Genomic DNA, 26,740 nt, shown 5'->3' on the forward strand with positions numbered 1-26,740 from the left:
TTTTTTTTTTTTTTTTTTTTTTTTTTTTTTTGCGGAGGGGGTAAGACATTGGACATCTGATTTGCTTCAGACACTGTTGGTTTTAACTTTTAGATCCATTTATGTCTCCACTTTATGTTCACCTCCCTAGCCGAAGCCCCATCATCTTGGGCTTGGACCACTGAGGTAGCCTCCTGACTTGACAGCTGGGTTCCCTAGATCCTCCTCCAAACCATTTTTCACATAGCAGCCATTTAAAAAATGCAAATCGGATCATGTCTGGACCCTTATCAACCCCACCTAAGACTTTTAAGTGATTTTTCATTGCTCTTGACAGGTCCTGTGTAATACCGTCTTGTCTCGGGTCCCCTGTGGCACCCCTTCTCCTGCACACTTTGTACTGCAGCTCCACTCTCCTTCCTGTCCTGCCTGGCACCTTTGCTCCCTCCCTTCATAGAGGTTACCCCCTTACCCAAACATTTGCTACCCTGGCAAACTCCTACCTATCCTTCAATGCCCTGCACAGTTCCTCTTAGACCCTCAGCTCAGGTCAGACCTCCCATAGCTTCTGATCTCCAACACCTAACACAAGACTGGCTCAGGATGCTCTTCCATAATACCACCATGGTGGCTACAGCACTGAGTGTCATTTCTTTTGCAGTCCTCCCTGATGTGTTTTGGTGACAGGTATTTTCTGTCTTCTCAGTTGGCTGCTATCTCTACTGGCCTATCCTCTAGAACCTGGGCAGACCCAAGGGGCTGGAAGTAGGAGTCTCCAGTCTGGCTGCTCAGTCTGCCTGTCTGTGCATTAAGCAGCTCCCCCTTCCAGGGGAGAGTCTTCAGGGTCCCTAGATTATTTCACAGAGAGCATTAGATGTCACCCAGGCTCACAATGGGCTCACCCAATGAATGGCACCTGCCTTAACCCCTGAGCACATGGTGCAGAGGGACCCATTTAGATGAGTGACATCTTTAGTGAGTGGCCTCTGTTCATGGAGCTCCTCTGACCGTCTGTCCTGATATGGTTGGCTAGTCTCCTGCTAAGACATTTAAAAGGACACTGTATTTCTTCTGTTATTTGCAGGATCCTGGGGATTCCTCAGCTACTGCACCCATTGCCAATAATTCCTGGACCCATGTCTGGGAACCTCAGTGCTTGCATGTTGCATGTAGAGAGCTGGGCTAGGCTGTAAGGATGGAGGAGGGAAAATGTACCTGAAGGGACCCTGGGAACAACCACCATTGCAGAATGGGCCACAGGGGGCTGTATTCTGGCCGGCCCTGCATGATTTGGGAGTGCCCTGAGGCAGAAAGCCCGAGTGTTGAAGGACTGCCCCTGCCTCTGTGGAAGGTGTTACCCCTTTAAGTCTGTCTACAGTCTTCCCCTGTGCTTTGTCCTGTGTCTGCCCTGGTAGCAGAGCAGCTGTGCAGACTGTCTTAGATCTCATGTCCCACTGCTTTCAACTGTGGAGTTCATTGCTGGTTCAGCATAGTGACCTAGGTGACCTAGTCTCCGTGAATAGGGACAGCAGGCCACATCAGGGGGCAGGAACTATCTGTTCAAATGTGTGGTGGGGACACTACAGACTGGTTTAGTTTGCACTGAGGCCCAGAGATGGGGAAAGGAGCTGGGGAAGGTAGGACCAGTTCAGGGGTGTTGAGGAGACAGGTGGAGCAGGGCATTGGTTGCTGGTATTCCACCCCCACCCTACCCCCACCCAGCGTGCTCTTCTGGCGTTCTCCTGGATCTCCTTCCTGGCAGTTGCAAACCCTGTGAGCCCAGGGCCCTGTGTTGTGTGATTCTCCTCCCTCCACTGCCTCCCCTCTCCTCCTTCCCTCGTCACCCTCGTGCTGCCCCATCTGCCCCCTGCCCTGGCTTGCTCCTGGGCTTGTACCTGGCCTGTGTCCTCTGTGCTTTCCCACAGACATTGCTATCCATCCAGCAGCTTCCTGGATACTCCTGCCGCTGGACGTCTCTGTGTGGTGGCACATGTGTGGTGGCACAGCCTTTTCCAAATACCTGCACCTCCCCACCCCAGGTGGCCCCTTGGTGTCTTCAGGACATTCAACTTTGGCTTTCCTGGGGATTCCTTGGCATGATTTCTCTGTCTTCAAAGTTTATTTTTAGAATTTATTGAATTTTTTGGTGCCGGGGACTCAACCCAGGTCTGTGCATGCCAGGCAAGTGCTTTACTCCTGAGCTGCACCCTCAGCCCCAGGGTTTATTTTAAAAATTATTACTGATTGCTCATCTGCCACAATTATTATTTGACTGTGTATCAAAAAGAATAAAAGAAATCATCCATGAACTTTTTACCGAGAAACTTTCAGCCCTTGTTTATATTAATTGTATTGACCAAGTATTGTCAACATTTGTTCATTGACTTCTCTGCTTGGATTTTTGTTTTCTCTTGCACAAATGACACTGAAGGGGACGGTCTTAATGCACCTTTTCTCATCTCTAAATTGTTTTCCCCTTTAATCAATTTCTAGTTGCAATATACTATAGAATCAAAGGGTCAGCATTTTTATGATTCTTAATTCATTTAGCCAAACGTTTTCAGAAGGCTTGTGCCAGCTTACATTATCACAGTCAGAAAATTTTCTTCCTAATATTTAAATTTAGAATTTTATTTAGGTTCTCACATTTAAAATTGTCAAATTATAGCATTTTGTCACTTGTCTATTTTTCATAGTGTTTTTCTGTGAATCTGCTTCTATAAATTCTGTTCACTCCAAGGTTAATTTTTATGGAGCGGAGCTGCTTTGTCTGAGGGCCTGGCAGTGGGTTAGGGGCTTCCAAGGGTGTACCTAGATACAGTGAAAGGTGCTGTACCCATGGGGGACAAAGGTAGGACACCTAACCAGTGACAGAGGTCTTCAGAATCACAGGTCTTCCCTATCCCCTCTACAGGTATTTTAAACTTTTCAAATCCCCAATCTAAATACAAATATACCTCATAGGAATGGGGCATTTTGTTAATGTTCTCTATGTGGTGATTACGTACCTGTGCTGGGGACTGAACCCGGGCCTCACACATACAGCTGCCAGCCCAGCCTTCCCTGTGGGACCTTGTGCAATGCAGGTATCATCAGGCCTCCCGACGATCTGTTTCCTGCCCTGTTACCTGTTTGTCCTGGTCCCACGAGGAGGTGAAGGCTCTCTCTGTCCTTCCCCCACATGACGGCCCCTGGTGTCTTCTCTCCTAGTATTGCCCTCGCTCCCTCTCCAAGAAGTCCATGTGAGCAGAGAGACCATCGGGAAGATTGCAGCCGCCAGCAAAAGTAAGTCAGTTATACACCCAACCCCCCGTCCAGACCTCCCAGAGACAGGCCCAGGGAAGCCCTGTTCCTCCTGGGTTGCCACCCATTCCTGGCTTCCTTTCACTCTGTGACCAGAGTCATTTTCCCCAAACAGGGGCCTGACCACGGTCACTCTGCTTGGTTAAAAAACAAACCAAAAACAACAGCCAAAACAACCTCAGTAAATGAATGTTGCTGAACTTCTTGGTCTGTACCTCAAGGCCTCTGTCACTTGACCACCATCTACCCAACCACTCTTCTGTCCCTCCATGATCCTCCTCCTCCTACTCTATCAGCATCCCTCCATGAGCTCAAGCCATACCAGGATGTACCCAGGGGCCCTGCCTGTCCCCTATCCTCTCTTGTGAAACCCCTCTTCTGCTGCAGCCCCAGCGCTGCCCTCTGGGGGGCGCCATCTTTGTGGAGCTCCTCTGACTCTGGTTCCCTTGCACCCTCTGGTGAGGTCAGGGGAGCCAGACAGCCCAGGATTGATCCTGGCCCCACCACTTCCTGGTCCTTTGGCCCTAGGACAGTTACTGATTTGTCCTGTGCTCTGCTATCCTCATCTGACCAGTGAGAATAAAATAGCAGATCTCCGCAGAGTGGTGGGATGGGGATTTGGGAGGGGGGGGCCAGGTAGCTAAAAGATACAGGATTTCTTTCTGAGGCGATAGGAAATGTTCTAAAGTTGATTGGTGATGATAGACTGCATCTGTGAATATAATAGGTATGTATGTATGTTGAATTGTACACTTTAGCTGGATGAATTGTGAACTGTGGTAATGATTCCTCAATAAAACTTTCAAAGATATAAAATAGTCATCTGTCTCAGGGTAGTCATGAGAATTAACTGAATTAGGTTTCTAAAGTGTCTCAAGAAGAGCCGGCGGGCTGGGGATGTGGCTCAAGTGGTAGCGCGCTCGCCTGGCATGCGTGCGTCCCGGGTTCGATCCTCAGCACCACATACAAACAAAGATGTTGTGTCCGCCGATAACTAAAAACTAAATATTAAAAAAAAAAAGAAGAAGAAGAAGAGCCGGCATAGAGGAGAGGCGTAACCACAGCTGTCACTATTGCTACTTGAACTCTTGAGGAACGTGGCCTCACCTACCAGGGTGCCTGATTGTGTTTTGGTCTAGGCTGTGGCACCAAGGACTGGGACCAAGGCTGGTCCAGAAGCTATTCCTCACAGAGCTCAAACTAGAGTTCACAAGCAGGGACTTGATGAAAGTCTTTGTGATATGGAAAATCTAGTTCAGTTATTCCTGTCTGTCCCACTCTCCCCAGTGATGTGGTGCTCCGCTGCGATGGACGTCCTGTTTCTGTTGGATGGCTCTCACAGCATCGGGAAAGGGAGCTTTGAAAGGTCCAAGCACTTTGCCATCACCGTATGTGACGCTCTGGACATCAGCCCTGGGAGGGTGAGTATAAGTCTTGTTGATCTTCATATTAGGGTGTCTTTGGTTGCAAGTGACAGAAGTCCAAACTTAACCCATTTTGTCCCGTTGTCCCACACCTGTAAAACTTAATATGATATATGTAATTGCATAATATAGAATATAGTAATTTAATATTCTAATTATAATATTACTGTAAAAATGTGTATAAGCTCTAGATCATGTTTTCCAACCTATTTTAAGGTACCTGTGTCAATTTCATGGAAATATTAACAGAATTGAACACTTGGCATCTAACAGGTTAAATAGAAGAGGCAATTTACTGGATTTTGGAACTGGGAAGACCAAAAGGGTCAATCCCAGTTATGGCTCCAGCACAGTGGAGGCTAGGGCTCAGTCGAGCTGTGAAGCACCCTCTCTCCTTCCCCTCACTCTTACTTCTTTGGTTGACCTCCTTCCAGGAAGGTTTTCCACAGCAGAGTTGCTCTGTGTTATCCTTCAAGCTAGTGGCCCCAGGAAAAAAGAAAGTGGACTTCTTTCCTTATAGGTTGGGCAAAATCCTCAGGAGGGCTCCAATTGGACAGGTGTAGGTCACATGGTAATCCCTTGGCCAATCTCAGTGGTCATGGAAGAGTCTGTCTGAATCTGAGTCAGTTGTTCTTCCACGTTTTGAGGGGACCATGTGGATTGTTTCCCACTAGAAAAAGAAGTGGTATTTGAAGAACAATGAGAAGGAGGGCACACTGAGCAGACCTGAGTCTTGACACTGGAGCAGCTCCTACCCTGTCTATTGGCTTGGAAAGATGTCCTGTGAGTTAGTCCAGATAGTTATTTTCATTTCTTGTTCTTCCTGGCTTCAAGTAATAGGTCTTAAACATCAGCAGAGTGTGGTAGCCATGGCTCTTGTCTCTAAAAGGGGCATTTTTTTTAAACAACTCAATAGAAAAATTGGCAATAAATAGAATTTTGAGAAAACAAACACAAATGGCTCTTAGGCATGTGAAAAGATGCCCAGCCAAACTCAATGCTGTAACGTATCTCTGACTGATGCATCACTTTTTGTTTACTGGATTAGGAAAAATTCCAAAGGTTGGTGGCATGCTGCATGAGCACATCTTTAAGCAACTGGTGTTCCCATGCACTGCTGGGGGGAGTGTCAACTGTGTGACCTACATGGGGCAATCCAACAGCATTCATCACAATGACAAAGGCTTGGAACCTTTGGCCTAGCAATTCCACTGGGGTACGTATGGCCACTTGCACCCATGCAGAATAATGCTCGTACAGTTACTCATGGATACTTGTAAAAGATTCTAGCAATCCAAATGTCCATTGATAGGGGACAGATAAATCCACTGTGGTGCATTCACATAATGAAACACCAGGCAGTCGCAGGAAGAGTGAGGAAGCTCTCCCATATGGAAAGACACAGAAAAAATTAAGGTAGAAAGTAAGGGTGCAAATGGTGTGTAGGATACCATTTTTATGTAAAATGAAGATGAAAGAATATGATTCATTCTGTCTTTGCTCGTGTGTGCCTAAAGAACCGAGGGCTTTGGAACAGGCTAAGGGCAGTGAATCCTGCTGGGGAGGGGCTGGGAACTGAGCAGTTGGGTTATAAGCAGAGGGGAGACCCAGCCACAGACTTTTGTTTTTATACTTTTGGGATTTTGAGTCATGTGAACCTACTCAAAACTCAAATAGAAATTCAGAAGGACATTTTGGTCTGGGAAGCCGTAATTACTTGAATTCCATAGTCACCTACAGGTTGAGGGAGGAAGTGATTTTTCCAGGCTGACATTCCTGAGCTAATCTTAGTAAAATCTCTAGAGTTTAGGATCAAGCATGGCTTTTAATGAGGGCCAGATTTTCCCTGGAATGGCCTGTCATTTGGGGGTGTGAGAAGTCTCACAGGGTCATCGCCAGACACCATAGCAGACTTCATTCCACCCAGGAATGAGCAGTTGGGAAGTTCTACCTGGAGTCAGCCCAGGCAGAGGACTGCTGAATCTCTATCCTACCCCAGGTAGGGTGCTTCTTTGCAAATGATTCCCTCTGAAGTTTCGCTAGTTCTTCCTGGAAGACGTGACATAAAGATAACATGCTGTTGACTTTGGGATTGATGTGGTGTGTTCTGACATGAGTGGCCTCCAGACCCCAAAAAATGGAAAGCCGGGAGAGGAAAGCTGTATGGATTATTGGTGCATGTTTTGCAGGTAAAGAAACAAGTTCAGGGAGGCAAAGTTACTTCCTGGGGTCACACAGCAATCTCAAGAGAGCTAAATGTGGAGGAACTGGGGCTCTTGACTCTCAGCCCAGAATTAGCTCCATGGGCCATCTGTCTCTCCCATGGGTAGCCTCTGGGCTGGGATGGGATGGTGACACTCAGTTCACACCCTGCTTTCACACAGCAGATGGACAGCCTGCTGTGGCAGTTTGGAGAGAAAGGTATGGGGAAAAGGTAAGAAAACCATGACAAAAATACTTTATGATAGGACCAGATCCTGAGTTTGGGGAGCACTCTAGCTCAGTGTTGCTAGACCACATTGAGAAAGTGGCATGAAGTTCTAGGGTTGATTTTAGGTTTCATATTGGCAAAACACACAGAGCCCAAGATGGCCAGGATAGTGAGAGGAAACATTTATATTTGGGGGACCCTGATTTTCATTTTCACATGGGAGTCCAGAATGGCTGTTTTGTTTTGTTTGTGGTTCTGGGGATTGAACTCAGAGTTACTTTACCAATGAGCTACATCCGCAACCCTTTTGATTTTTTATTTCAAAATGGAGTCTAAGTTGCCGAGACTGGCCTCGAACTTCTAATCCTCCTGCCTTGACCTCCTGAGCCACTAGGATTCGGGCAACTGCATCTGGCTATGACTCTGTTTTTTTTTTTTTTTAAAGAAAACAGAATGTGAGTGTTTAGGGAGTTAGATCTGGACTGGACTTGGAAAGATATTCTTGTAGCAAGACCTGGGAAGTCAAAGAATTGGTGTCTACCTGGGTGAGCGTGTGACTTGACCTTCAAGGTGCGTGGACAGACCTTCACGCTGTGGAAGGGATTTAAGATGGAGTCATGTGTTCTGTGGCTTCAGGTTTTGGTTGCGTTCTTGGCTTTTTGTGTCTCCTCTTGCCTCCAGGTCCAAGGCATTTGATTCGCACCTTATTTTGCTTTCTCAGGTTTCTAGGAAGAGCTTCTCAAGTAGCTTTAAATTAGGGCCTTTTATGAACGCTGTGTTGTTGGGGTGGATTTCAGATGATTGAAGTCTTCCTCTCAACACTTAAAAGCTAGGAAGTTGACTTCCTGGCTCTAATGGTATAATGGTGACAGAACAACTGTTGTGTGGTGAGAAATCTGGGCGGGTTCGCTTCTGAGTACAGTAAACTGAAGATAAAAGGCAGCTATTTTGCTCCCAAACCACCAATTAAATTAAATGCCTTAACTACTAACTCAGGCTGTTTTCCGGCATGTTTTGTTTTGAAGTTGGAGAGTAAACAGGCCCAGCTGTTGTTCTCAAGGGAGGTTTTTTTTTTTCCCCTACCTTTTAAAACTAATCCATTCATCTGTTTCAATAAAAAGATGTTCAGAGCGAAGTCTTCCGCCCACACGTTTTCCATTTACCAGGTGCCCTGCCTGTTTTCTTGAGCCTTCCAGAATCGCTTCCTGCAAATCCAAGCTACTATGAATAGTGTCCTTATTTCCCCCCTTTTACACAAAGGGTATCTTAGTCCTCTCCGTGTTCTGTCTCTTGTCTTATTATCATCACATCATCTTGGAAATCTTTCCACCTCTTTTTTTTTTATGAATATCCTTTTTTATTGGGCTTTTCCCTATTACAAATGAAATTTCCTTTTACATCTCTAATTAGAAACAACACTTACTGTAGGACTATACAAATTTAGGTCAAAATAAAAATATGAGATTTATATTATTTTTTTACAGCCAACTTCCCAGCATAAGGGTTTCCCACAGTCTAATTAGCCAACCCCCATTGATGGGCATTCGCTATACAAATGTACCGTGAGTCTATAATCGTCGTTTCATGTATGTGGAAGGGAATCTGTAGGATAAATTCCCCACAGCCCTTTGCATTTTTAATTTTCAAATAATATTAATAAATTGCCCTCATGGTGAGGGACACCGGATGACTCGATTGTTTCCCTTCTCTGGTTTTCCTCCTGTGGCCTCAATTGGCACACGGAGCCTTCACCGGTGCCGTCACTCTCTCAGTGCAGAGGAAGTTCAGCTCCTGTGTTGCTCATCTCGGTTTTGGGGGCTGATTGTCCCCCCTCTGACTCTGGCCTAGCTTGGCAGGAGCAGGTCTGGAGGGGCTGCCTGACTGACAAAAGACGTGACGTGGGCTCTCGCTGTGGTAGCCATCACCACCCTTGATGGGGGCCGGGGTTAGCTTCCCCGGACCCCTGGGTTGGGTCAGCAGGCGTTGGCTGCTGAGAAGCAGAATAATGGAGCCAGAGGGAAGACCAGAGAGCTAAGGTCAGGGGCCTAGCTCCCACCCTTGCTAGCCATGGGCAAGTGGGCCTTTGCCTTGGGCCACATCTTTATCCCCTGCAGAGTTTACTCTCCCCAACAATAATGTGGGCGTTCACCAGTCGTGCCTCTGTGGCTAGATGGGATGGAGCAGGACTGGACAGCAGTGTCGGCCCGGGAGGCCTTTGGCCAGTGTGAGCAGAGCTCTGTCCTAGGGCTGCTCACAGCTCAGCCAGGAAAGCTGCCAGGGTGTCCCGCTGCGTTGGGGGACATGGGTCAGGAAGATTAATGGGGACCGCAGTCAGATTTGACCACTCTCTCCAGCTGGTCTTGGGGCCTTCTTTCAGGGACAGTGGTGAGAGCTCTGGCTCTGGGATTCATTGAGTGGCCAGGAGGCAAGGCTGCTGGCCTCTCTCGTCCCTTCTTTCCTCTCTGGAATATTTGTAATTGGGCCCCTGTCTCCCACTGCAGGTCAGAGTGGGAGCCTTCCAGTTCAGTTCCACTCCTCACCTGGAATTCCCCTTGGATCCATTTTCAACTCAACAGGAAGTGAAGGCAAAAATCAAGAGGATGGTTTTCAAGTATGTATGATCAGATGCTGCCCTGGTTGGGATGAAGCCGGCTGCTCTTAAATCCTTCCCTTGAGGGGCTTGGCCCAGCTCTTGGCCTCTCTGAGAGCACGGTGGGGGGGGGGGCATTACCCCAGCTGCGTGTAGCGTGTAATGAAAATTTCCTCCTCAAAATTCCCTTTAATGACATAAAAAATGTCCCAGGTGGTGATTTAAATACAGTTTAAAAAAATATTTGCTGCTATTATGTGTAGTTGTCTGCTGCATGGAAAAGGGCTTTTGAAATTGCAGACTGGGAACTGCCATGTCATACCTACAAGGATGGCTAAAATAGAACAGATAATAACAAGGGTTGACAAGGATGTGGACAGAGAGAACCCTCCTACCTTGGTGATAGGATTTTAAAGCCAGGCTATCACTTTAAAAACAGTTTGGCAGTCCCTCAGAATGTTAAATATAGAGTTATTATATGACCTAGCAATTCCACTTCAAGAGGATTGAAAATATATGCCTCCACAAAAACATACACACTAATGTTCAGAGCAACAGTGTAATCGCTCATGTGCGGTTAACATCTGAATAAGCAAACTATGGTACATCTGTACAATTAATCTTATTCAGCCATAAAAATGAATGAAGTACTGACTCATGCTACATCATGGATAAATCTTGAAAGAGTGTTAGTGAAAGAAGCCAGACACAGAAGGTCACATATTGTATGATTCCTTTTTTTTTTTTTTTCAGTGCTGCGATAGAACTCAGCACCTTGCATGTGCTAGGCAAGCGTTTTACCACTGAGCTACACCACCAAGCCCTAGATTCCGTTTTTATGAAATGTCTAGAACAGGCAAATATATTTGGAGGTAGAAAGTAGATTTGTTTCTGCCAGAGCTGGAGGATTGAGGAATGACCACTAATGGGTATAGGGCTTCTTTTTAGGCTGAAGAAAATGTTTTAGACTTTGTGATGATGCTAGAACAACTCTGTGAACACACTAAAAAGTCACTAATGTGTGTATTGTAAAAGGATGAATTTTATGGTCAGTGAAGTATGTTAATAAGCTTGTCATACCTGTTATATGCACACTACATGTAATGTGCCTTTGCAGTGGAAACACTTTGTACCTGTTATATGCACACTACATGTAATGTGCCTTTGCAGGGGGAAAAAAAGCCTAATTCTTTAAATTTAGGATTGAAAGTCAAAGACCATTTGGGTGAGTTTGTTTCAAATGATTCATCTGAAAAACCAAGTGAATTTCAAAGAATTGGTACAAAAGGTGCACTAGAGATCATCTAGAATGTCTTTCAACTCCCTGTTTTACACAGGTAGATGCTGGCCCCACCCAGCTGTCCTCCCCGACTCCAAATTAGTTGAGCCTCATTTCAGTTGTATTGAGAGTCATAACTTAGGGCTGAGAGTATTATTCATGCCATGAGACCTGGAGTCACTCTAAGAATGTGCCAGATGAAGGTGCTTGGGAGGAGGACGAAGCCTCTTATGTATCTGAGCAAAAGCGGCTCTTTTTTTTGGGAATGTGCACGTCAGCGCTGAAGTAGCCTAACTCAACTGTAAGAGGCCACAAACAGGGAGGGAGGTAGTGACTCATTTTTGGCCATAGTTGTGGGGTCACTGAGGACACAGAAAAGGAAGATGTTCAGGAACGCTGGCTGCTGAGGGATGGCCTCCCCACAGCTCCGTACCCTTTATCTGCTGGGGAATTTTAAGTGCTAGGCTGATCAAATGGCTATACCAAACTGCAAGACCCACTTGCCTTTTCAGACCAAGGCAAGACCCTAAAAGTGTGTTTGACAACTACCTTATTACTGTTTGTAAGAAGTTATTAGTCAAGCCTCCCAATATGGTGCCCCATGATGACCATCAGATAAAATGCTGTGAATGGTTCTTGAGAGTCAGAATTCCTGGCCGGTTGGCCAGTGCAGGCTGCTCTGCTCATTTCACTATTCTCAAGAACACAACCTTGGTTTTCTGTGACCCAGCGGCTTCTACGCCCTCTATAGCTTTGTCAGGACTCTGTGACAATCACCACTTTACCTTAGCATGAAATCTCTTAGAGCTTTCTCGAGCCATTTAACATTTAAACATAGCTTTTAGAATAGTTAGAATTATGGCGCATTTTTACTTAATATTATTTGATGTGTACTTCTGCTTGACACTGTATTATTTTTCATATTGATCCTTTTTAATGATTATCAAATAATCCAAAGAATTCAGCTACCACAGTGTAATTAATCATTTCTCCTTCCTCAAAAGGAAATATTTAGGTTGGTTCTAGGATTTTTGTTTGCTTAAAAACCAAAGATGTAACCAACTTCCCTGTACCGACTGAATTTTCTTCTGGAGTGTTTCTCCGTCTGTTCCACGGCTGGCTCGATTGTAAGAATCACTTGGGACTGAGCAGAACTGGTTGAAAATATAGATTCTGGGGCCTCGTGATACTCCTACCAATTTGAACTCCCTGGGAATAGCATGCAAGAATCTATGGTGTTAAATGTCCTGGGGGATTTTATGCAGGCTGGAATTGGAGACTAAACTCCAAAGATAAGCTGCTTATGGGCTGCTGGTGGTTCATGAAGATCTTTGCTACTGACGGAGCACTTGAGAGCCTAGGAGGTGCTGACACAGCATTTGATTCTCAGGCAGCACCATGCCTTCCCCTACCGTAATATGGAGAGAAACTGAGGATTGGGTTAAGTCACTTTTCCAAGTTGACCTGGCTAAGCTATCACAGTAGTGATCTTTCAACCCCTGGACCCATGAGCCCCTATTCCTAATCACTTGGTTATGCTGATAAAATTCAGATTCCATTGCCCCCCTTCAAAAAAAAAAAAAACCCAAAAGTCCATGTATGACAAACACATAGCCCCCTGTGAGTTTTCAACTTACCACCCATGTTGGTCCCATTTGAGAGAAATTAGGCACATCTTGGTGCACTGGCCTCAGACCTCCCTATCTGGAACCAGCCCTTGAACTCAATTTGGAGATAGAAATGCTTCATGGAGTCAGAAGTGGGATCTTCTGGTTTCCCAGAGGTCAGAGCCATTGGGACTCTCACCTGACCTTGGCTGAAAGCCAGCAGACAGTGCTCCCATGGGAGAGGCCCAGTGGGGTGAGAAGAGGAGAAGGTGTAAAGCATGAAGGGTGGGTACCATCAGGCCATGCAGCAGGTGACCTGGGCTCTTGTCCTTGGAATTTAACTTTTCTCTAATCATAGGCTAGTCTCTGTGAACAGGGAGGCCCAGTCCCACTCAAAAAATCTGGACTGCAATAGTCCCGTGCCTGAGGGATGCAATGAATTTTATGTGTGCCTTTCCCCTCTTTAAAAAAAAAAAAAAAAAAATCTGGGTTTAATCCAATGCTTCCCCTGCCAGTGGTGAATGAAAAGGAAAACAGTCTGACTCTGACTGAAGGGGTCAAGGGCAGGTCTGTATGAAACACAAGAACAGGATCATAGAGAACAAGTGCTTTTTTTTTTTTTTGGTTCTAAACTTTTGAACCTTAAAAAGAGCAGTGATGATCAGAGGGGTCCAGAGGACAGGGGATATCCTGGGGTGGAGTCCTGCAGGGTCCCAGGCCACCTCAGCTTCTGGGGAGACGAGAGTTTTGTGAACATATAAACAGAAGAGTATAGAACAGGAATAGGTAAATCTTTTCAGAAAAGGCTCATATAGTAAGCAATTTTAAACATTCGCAGGCCACATAGTTTCTGCACAGATATACATAAATGATTGGAGTGGCCGTTTTCTAATAAAACTATCTACAGAATGGGCAGTCTACTAGATTTGGCTTTTGAACTCTAATTTGCTGAGCTCTGGAGAGGAAAGGGCATTGACTTCAGAGTCAGCCCAGCTGGGTTTAAACTTGAATTCTGACCTCCGCTGGCTGGGTAAGAGGCGGCTTGACGAGCCAAGTAACCGGTTGGTTAAGAACTGGGGTCTTGGAAGCAGAGGGCCCAGGATCTAAGTCCTGTCTGCACCAGTCATGAGCTGCGTGGTCATCACTATCTGTGTGGTGATGTGGGAGGTGCTCAGTAAACATCAGCAGTTATTACTGGTTTTCTCTGAGCAGGGTTCCTTCTCTGTCACACGAGCATATTGGCACATTTTGCCATACTTGTAAGGGTTACATTCAGGAACAGGTGTGTGCAGTGCCTGGCACACAGTGGAAGCTCAATACTAATATCTCTTGAACATGGGAGGCAATCGGCCCTCCCAGGAGTTCCAGAGGAAGATTCTACAGATATAGAGCTTTGGCAAAGGAGAAGTATCATGAGAATCAGAATCCACTTGGTCATCATTGGTGTCTAATGTGTGATCTAGCACAGGGTGAGTTGTTAGTGGCATTTAGGATCCACCAACATTAGTGTACTCGAGTTCCAGTCCTCCATGACAAGCCTGACACCAAAACCTAGCTGTATTCACTAGCTCCCAAATACGGTTGGTGTTGCTCACCCCTGTCTTTGCTTACGCCCCTTCCTCTGATTGGAAAGGCTGCCTCCCCTCCCCTCCTGGGATACCAAGGCCCCATTTGGACCATCCTTCCCCTCTGAAGCCTATTTCTGCTGCACCCCACAGTGATTCCCTTTGTGACTCTGGTTCAGGGTTGCGTGCTTGTGTCGGTATCTCCTTACCTGGACACTGGGAGTTCACTGAGCCGTGGGACCAGCTTATGCACTGCTTGGTTTCCATTTCGCTGTCTTCCCTCTAGCAGTTCACAGTAAATATGAGTGGGCTGAGAAAAGGAGTTTTGTAAATTGATGGGAGTTGCTGCTACATATTGTCGGTTGAAGTGTTAATTCTAGGAGCTGTCCATTCTTCTTGACATTTATTAACTTAGAGCTCCACAAAGAGAATTGCCTTTTAAGAGCTGGCAGAAGATAGAAAGCGATAAAAGTAGAGAATATTCTGGGTGTGCTCCATAAATCCTTCCCAGACACAACTTTCATTCTCTTTCCACATCTCTCTGCTGAGTAGAGGACTTTGAGGACTGAGAGGAAGGTGGGACCACAACATGAAAGGAGCCTGGATTCCTGTGTAGCTGCTTGGAGGGGAGCCAGCCAGGAGAGGTACCCTGGCAGAGAGGCCTGCAGTAGATTTGCATGGGCAATAGCCACTTTTAGTGTTAACTTAGAGCAGCACAGCACACTGGCACACAATTCCGGGCCTGCATTTCATGTCAGTTGGACGTCTTCACACTGGGAGAAATGACTCTAGGCTCTGGAGAGGGCTGAGTTAAGACAGGCATTGTCTGTGCCAATAGAGCACAATCTGAGTATAAAATGTGGTGCCCCACCCCCCTCTGTAGTCAGCATTTGAGTGATATCCAGCTGGTGTTTTTCTCTTAATCACTGTAGTGACACTCGTGCTCATGTTTGGACATGCAACCACCCATTAAAAGATTTGGCTAAAGTGGGACAAATCAGTGACCTAAAATCTGCTTGAGTGAGTTACTGTTTTCTGACCAGCTGACTCTCAAAACCAGCAGTCATCTTTCCAAAGGGGGCACCTACTGGTTCAAGATTCAGCAGAAATCCTGCTGAGGTTCCAAGACCAGTCCACAGTCCCCACGATGGGGCTGTGAAGATGAGACAAATCCTGCAAACCTTGCCAAATGGAGGAACGCTGGCCCTGGCCCTGGCCCACTGCGGCCTGATCCGCAGGTGTTCAGCCAGCTCTGCCTTCCAGCCACCAACCCTGCACCTGGACAGGGCCCACAAAGTCCTGAATCATGAAAAAAAAACCTCACCAGAGTCTTGCGCCAAGCCCCGTCCATCACTCCTACAGATTCTTAACACAGCTTGGCCCAGCTAAGTTATTTTCCTGGTCCCGGAAGATGCTGAGCCATGTCAAGAAGGGGCTGATGTGGAGAGGGAGCTGGGGGGTGCATGACAGACTAAAGATGAGAATCGGTAGCCTGGAGTCATTACTGCGGATGGGGAGAAAACAAAACCCCTGCACTTACAAGGGAGGGTATCGTAACCTAGCATAACAGGAGTATAAGGTGACTCCCAAGTCTATAGAAGAAGTCAGCCTCCACCATCATTATGGTTTTGGGGGTGGCACTGTCACTTGGAGCCTCTGCTAGAAGTCGGCGGCCATTCCCTGATGACAGGAGCCATCGATCGCCTGCTGTCTCTCCCACTCACCTCCTGCCCTGCTGACTTTTCTTCTTTCTTTTTCCTTCTCGGTGCCCTCAGAGGGGGACGCACAGAGACGGGCCTTGCTCTGAAGTACCTTCTGGACAGAGGGTTCCCTGGGGGTAGAAATGGCTCTGTGCCCCAGCTCCTCGTTGTCGTCACTGATGGGAAGTCCCAGGGGCACGTGGCACTGCCCGCCAAGCAGCTGAAGGAAAGGGGCATCACTGTGTTTGCCGTGGGGGTCCGGTTTCCCAGGTAAGTGCCTCAGGGGTCCTGCTCTGTCCTCAGTGGTCAGCCAGGGGACCACAACAAGGCCGAAAGCCTTCCTAGCTGTGGCAGGAGAGCTGGGAAAACTGTGTTCCTCGCTGAGTTTTGTCTTTTCCCCACTTAGCTGTTTTGGGCTCCAGTGTACAGGGTGTCCCAACCTTTGGGAGCCTGAGAAGGTGCATTATCTTCAGTTTCTTTAAACAAAACTGGTTGCATAGGACAGAAACTCAGCTTAAGCTTATTTGGGCAGAAATGGAAATTTGTGGTGTCATCTCACTTCTCTGGGTAGGTAGGCAGGAGCCAAGGGCTTCAGTGTCATTAAGACTCTCTCTGTCCCTCGAGAGTCTCTGCTCTCCTCTCTGCCTGGTGGGCTGTCCTCTCTGCCTGGTTCTCAGGAAGCTGGCACTGGGGCCGTGGGTAGTGCTGAAGCTCATGCCTTCACAGGTCCACCCTGGAGAGGGGCCCCTGGGCCAGTTTCAGGTAATCCAATTCTGATTGGCCTCAGTCACAGCATACTCCTGGTACCAGGGGAGAGGGGGGCTGTGGCTGGCTGCGGCTGGCTGCTCCCTCCACAGTCGCATTTGTTCAAATGCTAGACCAACCCTTCTGTGTGCCAGGCACTGAGCTGGCACTGAGAGAAAGGTCTGCTTCACATGAATTCAGACAGGAGGGGGAGTTCCACATTAGTGACTTCGGACATAAATGAAGTTTTTGCCCTAATGCCAAAGCCTGGTGCACTGTGATGGATTTGCAATGGTAGGGTTCTTCTCTCTGCATTGCTCACCTGTCATCCCATAAAGAGGCTTCTCAGTGTCATGTGATCCTTTCTTCAGGTCCAGGTATCATCGTTCCACTTGTCTTTTTTGTCATGGGCTCTGACGATGATGCCGTCGAACACTGGGGCTGCTTCCCCTGGATGGCCTCTCATTGCTGGGGTTCTTGTGTCCACCAGTTAGAATACGTCGGTGTTTCCTGTCACTAGTTGCGCTGGTTTGCTTTTCCCATGCTGTTACTTCAAACCGCTTTCCTCCGTGTGCTTTCTGATTGCTTTTATTCTAGCTATGGGTTTTGCAAATCAGACAACTGAACCTTGTCAGGACTGTGCCTCTAATAAGAGCCGATGGTTCTGAGGGTGAGGAGATCCCTGGATTTTAACAGTGCACAGGGTGACCCCTGGCTGGGCTTCCCGTGGCTCACTTCTCAGTCCTCGCCCATATCCGAGATGGAGGAGGTTGCTGCAGAGAGGCCTCTGGGTAGTGGGGTGCTGTCCACAGAGAGCCTGTGGTCCAGGAGATGGGTGGGCAGTAGGAGGGTGGGCGTGGGATCACATGCCACCGGGACTTTTGAGCACAGGTGGGAAGAGCTGCACACTCTGGCCAGCGAGCCCACAGAGCAGCATGTGCTGTTGGCTGAGCAAGTGGAGGACGCCACCAACGGCCTCCTCAGCACCCTCAGCAGCTCCGCGCTCTGCAGCCCTGCTGATCCAGGTAGGACGGCCCAGCCTGCGGTGAGTGGCATTGCCCGTGTGGAGCAGGGTATGGGGTGGGGCAGTGTTCCTGAGGGCAAGGAAAACAGCCCGCCCTGCCCTGGACTCTGACCCCTGTCTGGGTTTCTCAGCTAGAGCTCTGAGCTTGGCTCTGGGGGTGGGGGTAGGGGAGGGGGATGAGGGGCCCAGAGTTTGGCATCCAGACCTAGTAGGGCTCCTGCTGCTCTGGTGAAGGAGCCACATCTGCTCCCCTGCCATGGTCAGCACAGAGGAGCTCGGGAAGCTTGGGGCTGGGCGTCCTCATCAGTGTCTATTCCTGAGCTAGAGTGACTCTCATTAGGTGGAAGGTACACAGATGCACAGTCTGGAACAGCCAGGTGGGGCAGGCCATGCCCAGGAGATGCTCAGAGACTGGCCCCTGGCCCTGGTTCTCTGCCCTGAGAGAGGCCAGAAGTGCCAGGTCCAGAGGCAGGGTGCGACACTGGGAACAACCCTCTGGGGAGCGGGGGTGAGGTGGGGGCATCACCCTGTCTCGTGGTGTCTTCTCTGCCATGTGCCATGGACACAGACTGCAGAGTTGAGGCTCATCCCTGTGAGCGCAAGACACTGGAGACCGTCCAGGAGCTCACTGATGGTGCCCTGTGCTGGAGAGGGTCGCAGCAGGCTGACGCTGTGCTGGCCGTGCGGTGTCCCTTCTACAGGTTTGTCCATATGGTCTGGGGGCAGAGACATTGCAGGACCTGGGTGGGAGTGGAAGCCCCCAGTGCCAAGGCCTCCTGAGCTGCAGGGAAAGCCGCACTCGGAGACCTGGCGCTTGGAGATACAGAGCATGTGACGGGGGACGAAGGGGGATCCAGGAGGAGCACTGGGGAACAAGGAGGGCCTAGCTCCCAGCGTCCGTCTGTCAGTCTCACGAACACAGCCCAGGCTGTCTCAGGTGGTTGGGGGTAGGGTTGCAATTAGAAATAGAGTCACCTTGAAGGGCCTTGTAGGGCACGTGGCATTGCATCCAGACCTAAGGGAGGTGGGGACAAGCCTTGTACTGATGGCTGTCGACAGCCAAGTCCCTGTCAGCAGTTTCTGCCCCAACAAAAGCTGGGGGAGGGGTGGGGCCCACAGAGTTTTCTGGGCCGGGATTTGTGTGTTGTGGTCACCAGGAGTAGACCTGGAGGGAGGAAGGTTTCTCTTTCATGAGCTCGCAGCTCAGCACAAGTTTTACTTGACACTTGGCTTTTATCCCACTTGACCTCAGGATAGGCCCTGCCCACGGGGTCAGCCCTATCAGCCTGCCTCTGGATGGGCAGCAGCCCTGGACAGGATCCTATTGGACGAAGCCCTGTTGGAGAACTTTAGATAACTTTTTGCCAAGTCCCAAGAGCCTCCTTAGGTGAGGCTGGAGCTGGTGCTGCCTCCAACACAGAGGGGGGCTGAGGCACTGCTCTTGCTGCAGCAGGGTCCATGGCCACAGAGAGTCTGGAGGGCTGGGGCAAGTCCCGTGGGCAGCGTGTGGGCTTTGGAGTCAGATGGTCCCAGTTGGGGTTTCAGCCCTGGTGTGGCCAGTGACCATGTGACTTTGGTCAGCCTAGTTCAGCCCTCTCAACCCATTTCCCCACCTACAAGATGGAGATCCCCATCTCTTCATGTAGCTGTGGATTCAGAGTAGCAATGGGGACACCTGACTTGTGGAAGCCACCTCAGCACGGTGGCTTTTGTGTTATCGCAGGATGCCGGTACTCAAGCATCCTCATGTCAAGGAGCCAGGTGGTCTGCAAATCCTCCTCAACTCTGGGGGCTTCCTGGGGACACATGTGTACAGATCAGATACAAGGAAGGGCTGGGACACTCAGGGGAGGCCTGGCATCCTGGCCACTGGGTCCCCTTCCCTCATCATCAAAGCTCCAAGGAAAGCAGCTGAAAACTACAGATAGTCTTACTGTCCAGCGGAGGGCCCTGAACCAGAGAAGGAAACTAACACCTGGGTCACACAGCCTGACCGTGGTGGCCCAAGTCTCGGTACTCCCCTCACTCCCCGCATTGTGGGTAGTCTGAAATCTTCCCTCCTCTCTGTGATGGTAAAGTGAGGGTAGGGTCCAGAAAGAAAATAAGGAAGTCCTCCTCGACCCACTTCTGCATTGGCATCTCATATCAGCTTTCATGTTATAAATAGTCATCTTTAAAACCTTTGATCTCTCTATCTCTGTTTCCTTGGGTTGTAGCTGGAAGAAAGTGCTCCTCACGCACCCTGCCACCTGCTATAGGACAACCTGCCCAGGTATGGTCTGCCTCCTGGATTCTCTGGCTCCTTCTGGGCCTTGGGTCCAGATTGGTTTGAAAAGGGGCCTTGACAGTGCTGGGGCAGAGGGTGGAGCTGGAATGGGCTCTGGGGCACAGGACAGGGTTGGGACAGGCTGCAGCAGGGCAAGAGAGACGAGGCCCTCCTGAGGTGGAGGTCCGTGCTTATTGTGCTCTTTCTTCATCTGCTCCTGGTGATTTTGCACTGATAATGGAATGACGACTTTGGAATTCGGCCCCCTTATCTTCTGCTCCTTGGTGAGAGACACAGGCAGGCTTCTCTTGAGCACCAGCTTTCTAGACTGTTCACACCCAGTGCCAAACTCAGGGCAAGATACCCAGTCGGTTCCCTCCTCTATAAAAATGGCTTACTGTTTGCCCAACATCTGAGTTCCCCATTCCCCCTCCACACAGTAGGTGGTCCCATACCCAGGGACCCTGTGAAGGTTCAGCAGATAATCCCCATGGATGTTCTTCCTCCCCTGCGAAATCCCACACCAACATGAGGAATTGGCAACGCCTTTGTGCACCATCGAGCATGGTTCCCGGTCCACCCTGACTGCTCCTCCCCCGGGGGTCATGTGCATACTGCTGACCTGAAAGCTGACATCACCCCATGTGTGTGGTTGCCCATCCCTGTGTGAGCTTGCGCATCCTGATGGGGCAGGAGCCCGTCTCTGGAGACACAGCCAGTAGTTCACACACAGACGGGCAGTCTTCCAGGAATTGGGTGATCCCGGGCCTCCCTTTCAGAGTGTCGGTTCTCACATCACTGGCCTCTGTGCTGTGGGCCCAGGCTCTCGGGAGCCCTGGGATCCACACAGTGGCAGGACCACTCTAGGGGCAGAGAGTGGGTTCCCACCTATCACCAGCATCCCTCCTTCCTCCAAATGCACCCTACCTCCCAGCACAAGCCATGGCCTCTCCCTTCTCCCTCCAGCCCCTAGGAGGATGGTCCTTGCTCCCATGACTCCACCCAGTCACAGCTGGGGCAAGGGGGAGACTGAGAATGGGGCTGCTGCTCAGAAGTTAGAGTTGGAGGATTTATGGTTTGGGAACCAGGGAGACTGGGGTCTGAGTCCCCACTCTGCCCCTTGCCAGCCATCTGACGTTCCACCCGTGACTGCCACTCACTGAGCTGCAGCTTCTGCATCTGTAAAGTGGCAGTTTTTGCAGTTCCTACCTCCTAGGGCTGTAACAGTGAAATGGGGCCGTGTGTGTGGCAGTTGGCATGGTACCGGGCCCACAGTGGATGCTCAACTGGAGGCCTCTGTTGCTGCAGTTCATGAGCCTCCAGGAATTTCCCCGATGCTCCAGCTGCCAGGACAGTAGCCCAGAACTCCCAGAGTCAGCCTCAGTACTTTCTGGCTTTGGAAAGTCTGCACTTTTATTTCCAGTGACATGGCCACCAAGTAAAATATCAATATTTTCAAGCAAAAAGGACACAGCTCCCCAATCCCACTCATGACACAGAAGGCTGCTCACCAAGCCTTCTGAGACATGAGCACAGGAATCTCCTGCTTGTTCTCATGGGGCTTTATTGCAGCTCACAATTATTGTGAGGTATGGGGCCCCACCCCATACCTCACAACCCACTGCCAGAAGGGTTATAGGCCTAAATGTGAAGAGGCAAAAGAGAAGCTTCTAAGAGAAAACACAGGAGCCTATCTTCATGAGCTCAAGGGGTTTAATCGGGCTGAGATGGTGATCCCAGGTACCAGCAGTGAGACCCTTCAGAATGGGCCTGATTTTGACTTAGGCATGCTCGCCTGTGTAAAACATCAACTCTGAGGCGTCATTCATAATTGGCACTTTGCACCCAAAAGCAAATGCTGCGTCACCTCTCAGGGAGTGTTGGCTTTGGGTTAAGACTTTCCACAGATTCATTCATCTCATGCATGTAGTAACCCTGTGGCGTAGGGTGCAGTCATCAGCACCCTTTCTAGATGAAGATACAGAAGTGAGAAGAGCTGAATCTAGGTGCCAGAGGAAGGGGCGGTGGCCACGTTGATCACCGAGCTGCCTGACTGCAGGATGTGAAGGCTCACTGTTGCCATGCCAGGCTGTAGGGGCCCTTAAGAACAACCACAGGCAGAACTTAAGGAGGGGCCCTGTCAGCCCCCTAGCATTCCCTGAGTCTTAAGACACCCCCGCTGTCCTCTGGATGTTACTGAGCTCTTCACCCTTGGCAAGCTGCGTGCAGTGTGACTCATGGCTGCCCCTGGCTCCTCTAGGCCTCCTCAGCAGCTGTAGTAATTGTGGCCTGTGTTCCTGGTATCAGAGCCCATGAGCATGTCCCTGAGTGGGCCTGTAATTCACACTGGGCCCTACCAATCCCCCACTGTGTGTCCTTTATTAGCCCCACCCAGGGCCTCCTCCAGGTACTTGTTGGTTTGTCCCCTCTCTGCCCCAGGTGGTATGGTTGGTTTCCTACTGGGCAATGGGGAGGAAAGGGGCTGGGCCCTGCAGGACTCAGCCCCTGGCTGACCAGCACTCTTCACTTCTGAGCCAGTGTGCATGGCTCTTATCTGGTATCTCTCCGACAGGGCCTTGTGACTCCCAGCCCTGCCAGAATGGTGGTACATGCATTCCAGAAGGACTGGACAGATACCACTGCCTCTGCCCACTGGCCTTTGGAGGGGAGGCCAACTGTGGTATGTATGTGTGGGACTCGCAGGACTGACCACTGGGGGGCAGGTGGAGCCTGGGCTCTCCCTTCTCACCTCCCACCATTGTAGCTATTGAATAGACTCAGCCCTTGAATTTTCGAGCCACCTAATTTCCCAGTACTCCGCCACTCTAACACCTCATGTGGTGTCTGAATAGATAAGTGCTTCATGAATAAATCATCCTGGTGGCAGAGCTCTGGCAGGACAGTGGCTCCTGGCTGATGTTGGAGCATCATTGAGCCAGCCCAACTCTGTGGCCTGGTTCTGGGCAGAATCTTTTCTTCTTTTTCTGCAAAAAGAGAAATGAGGAGCCCCCAAACCCCTTTTTTTTTAAAAAATATATTTTTAGTTGTAGATGGACATGATACCTTATTTTTTTAATTTATTTTTATGTGGTGCTGAGGATCAAACCCAGTGTCACACGTTCTAGGCAAGCACTCTTCCACTGAGCCACAACCCCAGCCTCCCTTTTAAAGATAAAGACTATATAAGCTTCAGCTACAGGTGGTTGAGTTACAAGTTGATGTAATTTGCTTACCACAGTGCTTGACACATAGTAAGGGCTTGTTAAATGTGACTTTTTAAAGTGACGTGTTAGGTTCACTGGAGACTCATATGGAAAAAAATAAATGTTGACCCCATACCTCACAACCCACTGCCAGAAGGGTTATAGGCCTAAATGTGAAGAGTCAAAAGAGAAGCTTCTAAGAGAAAACACAGGAGCCTATCTTCATGAGCTCAAGGCAAAGATTTTCTACAGCTGTGTCTAACTCTGCAGGCACTGGTCACCTGGTGTCTCTGGCCCCTGGCAGTGTGGGGGTGTCTTGGGTGGGGCTGATCCACACCCTGCACCGACCACAGTGTGGCAGTAGGTGTCGCTGTGATTCCAGCAGCCCCCAAGCTGAGCCTGGAGTGCAGAATCGATGTCCTCTTCCTGCTGGACCGCTCTGAAGGCGCCACCCTGGAGGGCTTCCTGTGGGCCAAGGCCTTTGTGAAGCGGTTCGTGCAGGCCGTGCTGGGCGAGGACTCCCGGGCCCGCGTGGGAGTGGCTGGGTACAGCGGGGAGCTGGTGGTGGTGGTGCCCATCGGGGAGTACCAGAACATTCCAGACCTGGTCAGGAGCATCGACGGCGTTCCGTTCAGCGGTGGCCCCACCCTGACTGGCAGTGCCTTGCAGCAGGTGGCAGAACGTGGCTTTGGGAGTGCCACCAGGACAGGCCAGGACCAGCCGCGCAGAGTGGTGGTCCTGCTCACCGAGTCCCACTCCCAGGACGAGGTGGCTGGCCCAGCGCATCGTGCAAGGGCCCGAGAACTGCTGCTGCTGGGTGTGGGCAGCGAGGCTGTGCGGGCAGAGCTGGAGGAGATCACTGGCAGCCCGAAGCTCGTGATGGTCTACGCAGACCCCCAGGGCCTGTTCAACCAGATCCCTGAGCTGCAGGGGAAGCTGTGCAGCCGGCCCCTGCCAGGTAAGGTCGGGTGCCTGACTTGGGCCAGCTGGTCAGTGGGCAGGTCCTTCCTTCTGTTGGGCACCACTTAACCATTAATCTCTCTCCCTACTGAGGCTGGATCCACAGCGCTGATCATGCAGCTGGTATGTAAAGATCAGCGCTGTGGTTCCACCTTGGACAGGGTCCCCTGCTGCTTCCCTGGGAGATGGGCGGTGGGAAGCTGCAGCTGGGACCCGGATTCTCAGTCCTTGTCACTCTCCCCAGCAGCTGGGGACCACCCCCTCCTATGAAGGGAAGACAAGGATTGGCCTGCCTACTCCCACCTCTCTCCTCTCCTAAGGCAGCCAGGTTTTTGTTTTTGTTTTTTTCTTTTTTAAGAATGGTTGTAGATTTACAGAAAACAAACTATGACCATAGTGGAGAGTTCCCACATGGCCTGTCCCCAGTTTCCTCTTTTGTTAACACCTTACATTAGTGTGGAACATCATCATCATTAATGAGCTGATGTCAACACGATTATTTATTACCATCCACACTGTAGTCAGACCTTTTTTTTTTTTTTTTTTTTAAAAACCTGATGTTCATCTATTTCAGAACACCAGCCAGATCCCCAGAGGACATTCAGCAGGTCTCTTTACACTCTTCCACTGGTGCTGGGAGCTCCTGGGTCTGGTCCCTGCAGGATGGGAGAGGCTTTCTCCCGGCTCAGAAGCACCCTGTCCCACCAGCTCACCCTGACTTCTCCTGCAGTTCTAGCTGAAGTATCACCTCCCCCGAGAAGCCCTGACCTCTCTCCTAGGCTCATCATGTTGTCCCCACTGGCTTCCCTTAGTTCCCTGCTCTTGTCCTCACTGCTCAATCCATTTGTAATTCTGTGTTCATTTCCTGTCACTACCCCATAGACAGCTCCCCAAAGCAGGCTTTGGTCCATTCGTACATGGGGTATGATAGTGCCCTGGGTACAGTGCATGCAGTAATGGGAGGTGCAGATGCTGTCACAGGGGTCCCAAAAGTTCAACAACTAACACGTGATAGAAGCTTTTCCCTTTTACATACCTTTTAGAGCTGAGTGGCCTGAGCCAGTAGAGTGCTTAGCCATCTGTGGCTGCCATCTTGAGGTCCAAGGTCACTATTTCTCTGCCAGCAAGAAGGGGGAAAGGGGAGGGAGAAGGCCAGCAGCTTTCACTTGCATAAGTCTGAGTTTGCAAATTTCAAACTTGGAATTGCTTGATGACTTTGGATCACACCCCCTCAGATGGAGCTTAGACACGTGGCCACACTTGGCTGCCAGGGAGGCTGGGAGCGTGGTCTAGTTGGGCATTCACATACCTGCCTGTGTGCTGGGGCTGGGTGTTCTGTGGCCACGAGGAGGAGGGCGGGTACTGTGTGGACAGACAACAGACTGGCTGACCTGGACTCCATGTAGCCCAGACAGTCCCCACTGTGCTGGCCAGGTCCAGACAAGGGACCTGCTCTGCTTGTCCCTGCAGGTTGCCAGGCTCAGTCCCTGGATCTAGTTTTCCTGTTGGACGCCTCGGCCTCAGTGGGACCGGAGAACTTTGCTCAGATGCAGAGTTTCGTGAGGAGCTGTGCCCTCCAGTTTGATGTGAACCCTGACGTGACACAGGTTGGCCTGGTGGTGTACGGTAGCCAGGTGCAGACAGCCTTCGGGCTAGAAGCCCACCTCACCCGTGCTGCCGTGCTGCGGGCCGTGAGCCAGGCCCCCTACCTGGGGGGAGTGGGCTCAGCCGGCACAGCCTTGCTACACATCCACGACAAGGTGATGACTGTCCAGAGGGGCGCCCGGCCTGGTGTCCCCAAGGCTGTAGTGATGCTCACAGGTGGGAGAGGAGCAGAAGACGCAGCTGTCCCTGTCCAGAAGCTGAGAAATAATGGCATCTCCGTCTTGGTGGTGGGTGTGGGGCCTGTCCTGAGGGAGGCACTGAGGAGGCTCGCTGGTCCTCGAGACTCCCTGATCCACGTAGCAGCTTACACCAACCTGCGGTACCACCGGGACATGCTTATCGAGTGGATATGTGGAGGTGAGTGGGGAATCCATGCCCTGTAGGGCTGCACCCAGGATGGGACCTCTACCTGGGCCTTCACCTGCATCATTACAAGGAAAGCAGCTCCTCCCAGCTCCTGAGGGCTCGCTTTCTGTGTGCCAGCCTATGTGGTAAATCCCACTCACGGAACCAAACTTGAGATTAGTGCATTCCATTTAAACAAATGACATGTCAAGGAAACTCTCAGTGCCATAAGAACCCTCTGTTGACACTAACCTAGGTAGTAAATGACAGGCTAGCTGCCAACAGGGCCAGGCCAGCCTAATTCCAAGCCTTCATTTTGTCAGTGACCTTCTTTCCACCTTTTAAAAAGTATGTGTCTTGCTGGGCGTGGTGGTGCACACCTGCAACCCCAGCAGCTCAGGAGGCTGAGACAGGAGGATGATGAGTTCAAAGCCAACCTCAGCAACAGTGAAGTGCTAAGCAACTCACTGAGACCCTATCTTTAAATAAAATACAGATATACAAATTAGGGTTGGGGATGTGGCTCAGTGGTGGAGTGCCCTTGAGTTCATTCCCCAGTAACCGCCCCCCCCCACCCCCGCCAAAAAAAAGTATGTGGCAATGATAATACAGTAAAACTGTAGGAAGGCAGGGTGCAAGGTGGGTCCTACTCACT

The 26,740-nt window shown here is 49.9% G+C and overlaps 1 protein-coding gene across 2 annotated transcripts in view; it reads left to right on the forward strand.

Annotated features, from left to right (window-relative positions):
- Vwa2 (von Willebrand factor A domain containing 2) overlaps nt 1-26,740 on the forward strand; it is a 38,885-nt gene that overhangs the window by 9,790 nt on the left and 2,355 nt on the right. The window contains exons 3-12 of one of the 2 annotated variants that reach the window (XM_048807379.1): nt 3,190-3,264; nt 4,570-4,703; nt 9,639-9,748; nt 15,954-16,148; nt 17,514-17,647; nt 18,215-18,347; nt 19,863-19,918; nt 22,485-22,592; nt 23,498-24,073; nt 25,546-26,097. In XM_048807379.1, coding sequence (XP_048663336.1) covers nt 3,190-3,264; nt 4,570-4,703; nt 9,639-9,748; nt 15,954-16,148; nt 17,514-17,647; nt 18,215-18,347; nt 19,863-19,918; nt 22,485-22,592; nt 23,498-24,073; nt 25,546-26,097 — 2,073 coding nt within the window. The remainder of the gene's footprint in view (nt 1-3,189; nt 3,265-4,569; nt 4,704-9,638; nt 9,749-15,953; nt 16,149-17,513; nt 17,648-18,214; nt 18,348-19,862; nt 19,919-22,484; nt 22,593-23,497; nt 24,074-25,545; nt 26,098-26,740) is intronic. The other variant, XM_015494824.2, reaches the window with a different exon arrangement.

The sequence above is a fragment of the Marmota marmota genome, unplaced genomic scaffold (assembly GCF_001458135.2).
Source record: "Marmota marmota marmota unplaced genomic scaffold, marMar, whole genome shotgun sequence".
NCBI lineage: Eukaryota > Metazoa > Chordata > Mammalia > Rodentia > Sciuridae > Marmota > Marmota marmota.